This window comes from Physeter macrocephalus, chromosome 5, assembly GCF_002837175.3.
Source record: "Physeter macrocephalus isolate SW-GA chromosome 5, ASM283717v5, whole genome shotgun sequence".
NCBI classification, from domain to species: Eukaryota; Metazoa; Chordata; class Mammalia; order Artiodactyla; family Physeteridae; genus Physeter; species Physeter macrocephalus.
The window spans coordinates 22,521,662-22,531,513 of record NC_041218.1 but is presented as its reverse complement, the minus strand read 5'-3'; the positions used below and the strand labels follow the sequence as shown (position 1 = coordinate 22,531,513).

At 45.6% G+C, this 9,852-nt stretch overlaps 1 protein-coding gene across 1 annotated transcript in view; it reads left to right on the top strand.

The window, feature by feature from the left end:
- The first annotated feature begins 3,322 nt into the window (after window positions 1-3,322).
- MEST (mesoderm specific transcript) overlaps window positions 3,323-9,852 on the top strand; it is a 15,400-nt gene continuing 8,870 nt past the window's right edge. Inside the window, exons 1-3 of the mRNA XM_007122796.3 lie at window positions 3,323-3,459; window positions 6,632-6,786; window positions 8,867-8,946. Of these exons, the coding sequence (XP_007122858.1) occupies window positions 3,434-3,459; window positions 6,632-6,786; window positions 8,867-8,946 (261 nt within the window). The 5' untranslated portion in view covers window positions 3,323-3,433. The remainder of the gene's footprint in view (window positions 3,460-6,631; window positions 6,787-8,866; window positions 8,947-9,852) is intronic.

Here is a 9,852-nt window from a genome sequence, read left to right as displayed (position 1 = left end):
ACAATGGTTTTTTTGGAGCCATATCACATTGACTCACTGACAACTAAAATCCTGACTTGCTTTATGTGCTGCTGTTCAATCAGGTTTCCCCCATCTTGAACTTCTTTAGCTTATTTGAATCCATAATTATGGCTCTTGCAAGTGGCAGTCCCAGTTCTGTCCTGTTGTCTCCATAAATATCCTTGTTGTCATATTATGGGTCTCAAACTGGGGTTCAAAAAAAATGATTATTGAACCCACTGTACCAGCCCTGCTGATCTCACCACTGTTGCACATCAGCAAGCTAATAAATGCTGAGCTTTCTACCCTCATCTTTGCACAAATCTGAGGTCTTTTTATGTGGGACTGTCTGAGAATTGTAATGTGACAGGAATGTATGATAAGCTACGGGTTGAGGGAATGCTGCTGCCTGTGATGTCGGTCAAGTGTGGTGTTTGTATCCAAGAACTGAAAGGGTGCACTGAGAACCAGCCAGAGGCAGGCTTTGGATTTATGTACGGTTACATGTTTTCTCAGGCACTCTAAATGTTTTATACCTTGGGCCAGATTCTCCCCTGGTGGAGGAAGCTTCTCTCTGTAAGTCAGGCACAGTTAGAAAACTCATTAACTGTTTGGCTTCTGGGGCATTCTCTAGCATTTTCTCCCGGCTTTAGCCAAGCTGATCTCTGTTAGTATCCTCTGCGTTTTCCAGACTCCTTGCCTCTGTGCTGGGAGGTTCTTCCAAACAGGAATGCTTCCTTCGCCTAAGAGTTATGGGTTTGAAGGCCTTCTCAACCTTGATCCCTCCTTTTCCAAGGAGGTTTTTCCTAGCACTCTGTGCGGGAGGGTTTGTCGTGAGCATCAGACTTAGAATTCCCGTTGTCTTCAAGTGCTTCCCTTGGTCCCCTCTGCCGCCCTCCCCCCGCAGCAGTCTCCCCTCCTGTCTACCTACTTGTTCCATGTGGGTGGACATGTTCCATGGCTTTCAGAATGAGATCCTTTGTGAGCGCTCAGTCCGTTAAATACAAAATTGCCTTCATCTTGGATGCTGGTGCTTCTGGTATGGTGAGAATGAAAGTGCGGAATTGTTTGTAGGACTCATAGGTTCCATTGACGATAAATATGAAAAACTACAATGCCAAGTTTGTTATATATTGTTGTCTTAGTTAAAATAAGAAAGTCTTTATTCTGTTGAAAGGACCGATTTAAATTTTGCTGAGTAATTAATTCAGTGCTTAAAAGGTGGTGGTTCGTTCAAATAGGTAATCTTCCACTTGTTAAGGGGAGTAATTTAAATTTCATTAAGTAACCATTTAAGGCCACAGAGGGTTTAAATCCATCGGTGGCTCCTCATTTTCTTCAGGACAAATTGTAAACTCCTTAGGATGAAATACTCTTTCTAGCCTAATTTTTTGTCTACCAGCGCCACGGCCCAAAGGACTTGGAGTTTTCCCCAAAGGTTGTGCGGTCCTACGCGCCTCCGGTGCTTTGCGGATGCCGTCCCCTCTGGTTGGAATGCTCTTTGTCTCTGGTAAATGTCTATTCATCATTCAAGACAACCCTTTCCCCCCTCCCCTTAATTACTTCCTCCCCTGTGTGCCCTCAAATTCTTGTACTTATTCATGCAGTATTTATTAGGAGTCTGCTTTGTGGCCAGCGCCGTGGCGGGCTCTGGGGATACAAAAGGTGAATAATACTTGGGCTCGGGCTTTGAGGGGCTTGCATGTTAGGGGGAGGGGGCCAACCTGTCACAAAACGCTGATAGGAAATTAAAGGGAAAATTTAAGCAGCGTCAGTTTTTGTGTGTCATCCTCACCGGATGGACAGCAGCTCGCTTTGGGGGCAGGGGCCTTCCTCCTTCGTCTTTGCACCCCTGGCACTTAGCGCTCTGGAGGTGCTAAATTAGCACTGGTTTCATGAACCTCGGAATCGACACCAGTAGAGGTGTACCCTGGACTGTGCCACACGTTTTGGTGACACGCTCATAGATGGCGGTTTCTCCTATGTCTGACTGGTGGCCCTCAGCTTCCTGGCACACTGTGAGGTGCCGGGTGGGCTCGGCTGGCCCGGCCTTTCGCCCAGATGTTCGGAATCTTGCTCGCCCGCGCTCTGGGCCGCGGAGTGGCGGGGCAGCCTGGGCGGGCGCGAGTGGAAGAGAGGCCTGCAGCGCCCCCGCTGGAGGGAGCCGGCACCGCTCGGGCCGCCTGGCTCGCTCACCGCCCACGCGTTCGTCAGGAATTCAATTTACAGCCAGAAAACGAACAGACACTGATTCTCTACACTTTTCTCTTCAAAGGCATGATAGATGCCTTTAAAGGATTGTGGATGAGGAAAAAAATCCTTCCCTCTTTTCCGTACCACTGGGGCCCTCGCATTGTGATTCAGTCTTAAATAAATGAATAAACAAAGGGAGCTTTAGTCTCATAATTCGGCCGATCATTCTTTCCGGCACAGGACGGGCTAGTGCCGGGAGTGGGTGCCGCGGGAGGGCTGCGGCGGGCCTCCGACACGCCGACCACGTCGTGCTGGTGCAGAGGAAACGTGCCTGGCGCCGCGGCGGTGGCTGACCGAGAGAGCCCAGACTTGCCGCGAGTTTTGCCCCTTTTTTTGCTCTCGAGCAGCCGTCCCTTGAATCAGCCGATTAGCTCTGCGGTAGCCCAGCCGAGCTTGTCGTTCCCTAGCCACTCGGTTGTGCCCTTGGTGGGTATTTGTAGTTAGGGACCTAGGATGTGCTCAGGGACCGCTGCTTTGGCCCGGGCACTCGAGCGGTTCAGAGCCCCCGCCTCAGCGTGGATCGCAAGCGGGATGTGAGCTGGCGCCATAGCGGAAGCCCTGGTCCCACTGCATCTGAGGTCGAGCAGCCACCTCTGGGGCTCGGGGGGGGGGGGTGGCTATGGGTGGTCTTGGGGGAGATGATGGAGTCTCAGGAAGTCTATCGTCTCTTCCTGCAGTGTTAACTCACCAGAGGAGGATTTTTGCTATAGAAACTGTGGTTCAGGGTAGGGGGCCGTGAGGGAGCAGCGGGGTGCTGGTGGGGGTCAATACCCCTGAAGGTGCCCTCCGAAGCAGCTGCTGTAGGAGGGGCGCCCCATTCTTGCGCCCTCAGCGGGGCTGCGGGGAAAGGGGTGGCTTCGGCGGGAGGGGCACTGCGGCGCGGTGGGCGGGCCAGGGGCGGGGCGCGGGTGGGCTCTAAAAGTCGGTGCCCACTCTGCGCTGCCACGGCCACCAGCACATCCTGGCGCATCACGGCGGGCGGCGCCTCCTCTGCGGCAACCGCGCCTTGCGCATTGCCGCAGCGCACGCCCCGGTGGCCGCTCGCTGCTTGCCGCAGCCGCGCCGCCCTCGCGGGCTGTGGGCTGCGCCCGGCTGCCGGCCAACCCTGCACCGCTGCGGGCGCTGCGGCGCGCCCTTTGCTCAGGGCCGGTGTGCAGGCGGCATGGGATAAGACGCCACCATGGTGCGCCGAGATCGCCTCCGCAGGTGGGTGCGTGGTGGGCGCGGGGGGGGGGGCGTGTGTGACTGGCTTGGAGCCGTCGTCCCCAAATGGGGTGCGGGCTAGCGGGTGGGACTTTGCCCGTCCGAGCTGGGGCTGCCAGAGCGCGACTCCCGCAGTGGAGGGAAAATCTCCGGAGGGTGGGGGGCATGCATTCCTGTCCTCTGAGCCCGTTCTACCTGCTTGGAAGGGGATGTCTTGCCTGCACACAGTAGAATGTTCAGAACGCTTGATATCCCTGATTTAGGATTTCTAGATCCTGGTATCTCTCTGATGCAACTTAGAATTTCTAGACCCTGGCGTCACCCTGTGCGGTTTAGAATTTCTAGACCCTGGTAGCGCCCTGGAGTGACTTAGGATTTTTAGACCCTGGTGTTACTCTGATATGGTTTACAATTTTTAGACCTCGGCATCACCCTGGCATGATCGAGGATTTTTAGACCCCGGCATCGCCTTGGTGCGATTGACGGTTTTTAGATCCTGGTGTCACCCTTGCGCGATTGAGGATTTTTAGATCCCAGTACCCCCTAGGTGTGAATTAGTGTTTCTAGACCCGGGTTTCACTTTGACGCGACTTAAGATTTTTAGACCCCAGTAACGCCTTGGCGCGATTAGGGTTTTTATACCCCAGCATTGCCTTGGCGCGGTTTAGAGTTTCTAGACCTGGGTTTTGCCTTGGCGTGAATTAGGATTTTAACATCCGAATATCACCCTGACACGATTTAGGGTTTCTAGACCCCTGCATCGCCCTGGCGCGATTTAGAATTTCGAGACCCCGGTATTGCCCTGCGGTGATTTAGGATTTGAAGACCCTGGTGTCGCCGTGGCGTGAGTTACCGCATAGGTGTGACTAGAACTGGCAGTGTCTTATCACCGAGGCGTTAAGTATTTTTGAGATTTCAGTAACAGGAAGCCAAGTGAGAATGATGTGACCAAACTCATAATATTACACATGAATTATGTGCATTGGTTTACAAAATAGTTCATAGTCTCACCGCGATGCTGTGAAGTGGGCAGGTTTGGTGGTATTAAATGTGTGTATTTTTCCTGTTTACAAGATGAAGAAATAAAGGCTCGGAAAGGTTCATTAATTTCTGGAAGGTTTGCTAGTGGGGTTTGCTGAATTTGTACTCTTGATTCTTGGCTCATAAAAGAATGGAGATTTGGGTCAAAAAATGTTTAATCTATTTTGCCTACTGACTGCCTGATTGCTACGTACTAAAAATCCTAAAATGTTGTTGGGGGCATTTTTACTGAAATAATTAAGACAGCAAGCGGCTTTCTGAGGGGTTGCCTCTTCGCTTTCTTAGCGTAAAAGAGAAGGAAGAGGTGCGGGGTGAGGGTGTCCCGAGCGGAGAGTGTCTGTCCTTCCCCTCACCGCCCCGCACGGTGGGCGGCGGCGGGGCGGGGGAGCCTCTCCTGCTCGGCTCCTCTCGTATCCCCTCCCCGGCTCTCTGCTGAGTCACTGCAGATACTCGGCTGCTGGAACCCGTCAATGAATGAGATGAGAAGTATGGGGATCAGGAGTGATGAAATGCGCAGGTGAAAATGTATAACCTTAAGTCCAGGACAGGTAGCGCTTAGAAATGATCATCTAAACCTGATACTTTGTGTCATCTCACCTTTTCAGGAGATAATGGGATGTAGCCTACTACTACTGTGGGGGGTGGATATTGTGATATAATGGTCATGTTCCGGGCACTTTTTCTAATCATTTCTTAATCTTTCTACCTTGGAAGGTAGAACCAAATCACTGGGTCTGTTTTACGGATATGCACTTCAGAGGGGGGGAAGAAAAAAAAGACGGCCCTGGTGACACCTTAAAAATAGGCAAAGGAGCTGAGATTCTCTGTGGATGTGAAACTACAGGCTCTTATTTTTTGAAAAAAACTCTAAAATAAATAAATATCTTGTGAGTTGGATTAGTTTGTTAGAGATTGTGGCCAGATTACAGGTAATATGGTAGAAGGGTACAGACACAAAGACATTTCCACCAGGGCTTTCACAATTAATTCCCCTTACTTATAGTTCTGTGTTCTTGGCAATTCTTATTTTAGTTTTAGAAGGTATTTCCATTCTGGCTATTTTTAAGAGAATTTCCATTCTACTGATGGTTCTTTCCCTGGTGGCCATCAGGAGTCATAAGCTAGAAACAGAGGGAACTGTTTCTAACTCCTGCTTAGCACTTCTTGTCATCGTGGATGAATTGATCTAGACCTTCGAAGTCCTGAGCATGGGAAAGTTGGGTGTGCAAATCAGTGCTTTCCTCCCCAAAACAAAATCAATTCTCAGATGCTCTGCCCCCTTTTTTGGGGGGGAATGGGAAGGAAGGGGCATCCTAAGTAATTAAATAAATGGGGGAGCTTCCTCAAGAGTCTGCTAAGAAAAGCAGAAATATAATCTGCTGCCCTGACCTCTCAAGAGATTAGATATTCAGGGTCATGACAAAGCTGCTTACGTTGGAATATACAGGGCACCTATCTTCTTACTTTCACAGACTCTTTACCCTGAGCAGTTTCTCAGCACAAATCCAGATAGTAGTAGCAAACTGGGCTTCACTGGAGTCAGAGTGTCGATAAATATTAGAAAATCAAGAGCAGCTCTCTGCTTTAGGACATGTGATGTTCCTATATATATATTTTAAAACAAACATTAGTTTAAAAAAAAAAATATATATATATATATACACACATGTAAAACATTTTACCGGTGCGGGGCTGGTGGGTAGATGGTAGAGCTTTTAAAGTAAATATGAAGGGAACCCTCCCTCCCCCCAGAAAGCCTTGATAGAAGACAATGAAGTTACTTAAGTAATTTATCTTCCTTTTACTTTATATAAAACCTCTACAGCAGGTCTTGGGAAGAGCACAAGGGGAGGGGCTGTGGGGTTAAAGTGGGATGAAGTTGAGGGGGAAGATTACATATGAAAATAGTATATTTTTTCCTTAAAATCAGAATGATGAGCATATATGGTGATTGCCATAGCAGGCAGAGTACACTTACATTCTTGGTAAATTTTCTGCCCTGAATGACATGGAGGACAAGGTAGTCCCACATGGTACAGAAATTCCTCACCCTGTTTTACCAGTTTGGGGCTTGTGTTAGAATCGTGTACAACGTCACCCAACTGCTTACCCCGGGTTTCTGATTTTCCTACAGGATGAGGGAGTGGTGGGTCCAGGTGGGGCTGTTGGCTGTGCCCCTGCTTGCGGCCTATCTGCACATCCCGCCCCCCCAGCTTTCCCCTGCTCTTCACTCATGGAAGTCATCAGGCAAATTTTTTACCTACAAGGGACTGCGTATCTTCTACCAAGGTAAGAACAGGGCTCTTGAAACACTCTGCATGTAGAGGTCCCATGGGTCCCTCTGAGGTACTTATTTTGTGTCCATTGGTCTCTGTTGCCCCTCAGTGATGGAGGGGAAAACCCTCTTTTTCTGTGTAGTGTCCATGTGAAGGAATGGACTAATTCCCCTCATTAACTTGATAGCGGGGAAACTCAAAGAAAATTGCTGGGAGGGTGAGGGTGGTGGAATGGAGATTCCATTGTCCATAGACTGACTTGTTAGTATAATTTATTTATTTATTTTTTTCTGATTTTGACTTTTTTTTTTAACATCTTTATTGGAGTATAATTGCTTTACAGTGGTGTGTTAGTTTCTGCTTTATAACAAGTGAATCAGCTATACATATACGTATATCCCCATATGTCCTCCCTCTTGGGTCTCTATCCCACCCCTCTAGGTGGTCACAAAGCACCGAGCTGATCTCCCTGTGCTATGCGGCTGCTTCCCACTAGCTATCTATTTTACGTTTGGTAGTGTATATGTGACCAGTATAATTTACTTTGTAGCCTGATTTGCAGTGATAGATAGTACTGGCTTTCTTTTGTGAGCGCCCCTAGTGCCAGATAATATAAACAGCATCCATAGATACAGCTGCCATTGGTTCTGTTCCCCCCATCCCTGATTTCATTTTATTGTTTCTATAAAGATTATTTGTTATATGTATAACTGTGATTTAAGTCTTATACCTTTGTCTAAGTTAATTTGCTAATAATTATTATGACTGCTACTTACCAATTAATTACCTTATGCTAGGCATTGAATTATGTTGTCAACCTTCATAATTTCGTTTAATCTTTACAACAGTACTTGGAGGTAGGTGCTGTTCACCTCATTTTATAGGTAAAGGGAATGAGAAACAAGATTGGAAAAGATTTCTTTTGGGCGGGGGTCAAGAGCAATAACGAAAAATGTTTGTCATAAACCGTTTTTCATTATTGCTCCTGACCTCCTCTCATTCGCTATATTCAACTAAAAGTAAGTATATAATTTTCTTTATGTTGGTCACTTAGGTTGTTTCTAGTTTTCCAATGTTTTAAATAATGTTAAAGGGAAATCTCCACGTATGTGTTAATTTTTTCCGTATTTTTTCAAATAGTACTACGTGTAAATGAAATGATTTACTTGCATGGAGTCTCAAGAATAAGACTCCTAGGCTAAAGTATATAAAATTTTTCATTGCTTCTAACTAAATTATTTTTGTAAACCTTATTATCAAATTCTCATGCCAGTGGCAGTATATGAATCTATCAGTTTTAATCTAATATTTTTTATTAGCAAGGCTACTTAACTGTTTAAATATTTGGCTAATTTAAAAGATGTTTATACATTAAAAATGTTCATGTTTATGTTGATTAGCCTTTTTTTTAGTTGCTAGAATTTTGCAATAGTTGAGCATTATGCTTTTAATATTCAGTTGAGTCTCCTCTGCAGGAAATAAAATTGTTGGACAAATGGTATAAACTGAGGTACTCACTGGGTTGAGGAAGGGAATTTTTGTGAGGCCATTAATAATAAGGTACAAAGAACTTGTAGTTACTAAGTTGTGACTATATACTTTTAACTGTGAAGCTTTACTTTTTACTGTGGAAAAGCAATTTATATATTAATGATACAGAATAAAGGGAGAAATGAGGAAATACTTCTTAAAAATCTAGGTGAAAGTAAGCAGTCTGTCGTGAAGTATTTTCATATAAAGTGAGCTATTTATGTTTTTAAAAAATTGAAGTATAGTTGATTTACAATATTATATTAGTTCAGGTGTAGAACATTAGTGATTCAATATTTTAATAGATTATACTCCATTTAAAGTTATTATAAAATATTGGCTATATTTACAATTTTTAAATATACAGAATAAAAGAAAACAGATATCAAATGCCTATTCTTACGTAAAGCAATAAGCTTGCATTTTAAAAGAAATCTATTATTTTAATTTCATTAATTTGGTCAGGGTTTCTTGTCCTTTATACCAGATTATTTAGATTTTTCATATTCTTCAAGGTTATTTTCTTAGGTCGTCGGCCTAACTGATCTCTCTCCTCTTCCCAGACTCTGTGGGTGTGGTTGGAAGTCCAGAGATAGTTGTGCTTTTACACGGCTTTCCAACGTCCAGCTATGACTGGTACAAGGTAAGGAAATCAGACTTCTGGGTCCTACTATGCCTTTAAAAATCCAAAATCGAGGATTTTGTTGTCAGCACTGGAAGACTTGCATATTTGAGTTGCTTAATAACTCATCAAGAAAAAAAGGGAGAAGACTCAAATCAATAGAATTACAAATGAAAAAGGAGAAGTAACAACGGACACTGCAGAAATACAAAGGATCAAGAGAGATGACTATAAGCAACTCTATGCCAATAAAATGGACATCCTGGAAGAAATGGACAAATTCTTAGAAATGCACAACCTGCCGAGACTGAACCAGGAAGAAATAGAAAATATGAACAGACCAATCATAAGCACTGAAATTGAAACTGTGATTAAAAATCTTCCAACAGGCATGTGCAACTGGGTACCCAAACATGGAGTCTTGTAGCCCAGGTCTTACCTGAATCAGGATGAGGGAGTGGTGGGTCCAGGTGGGGCTGTTGGCTGTGCCCCTGCTTGTGGCCTACCTGCACATCCCGCCCCACCCAGCTTTCCCCTGCTCTTCACTCATGGAAGTCATCAGGCAAATTTTTTACCTACAAGGGACTGCGTATCTTCTACCAAGACTCTGTGGGTGTGGTTGGAAGTCCAGAGATAGTTGTGCTTTTACACGGCTTTCCAACGTCCAGCTATGACTGGTACAAGGTAAGGAAATCAGACTTCTGGGTCCTACTATGCCTTTAAAAATCCAAAATCGAGGATTTTGTTGTCAGCACTGGAAGACTTGCATATTTGAGTTGCTTAATAAAATAGGATTAAATGTAGAACTGTTGCTCATTTACTGTAAGGGAGTAAAAAAGTCTTTGGCAATCTGGGAGGGATCATTGCCAAGTTAAAAAATGTTGGACGGCTTCCCTGGTGGCGCAGTGGTTGAGAGTCCGCCTGCCT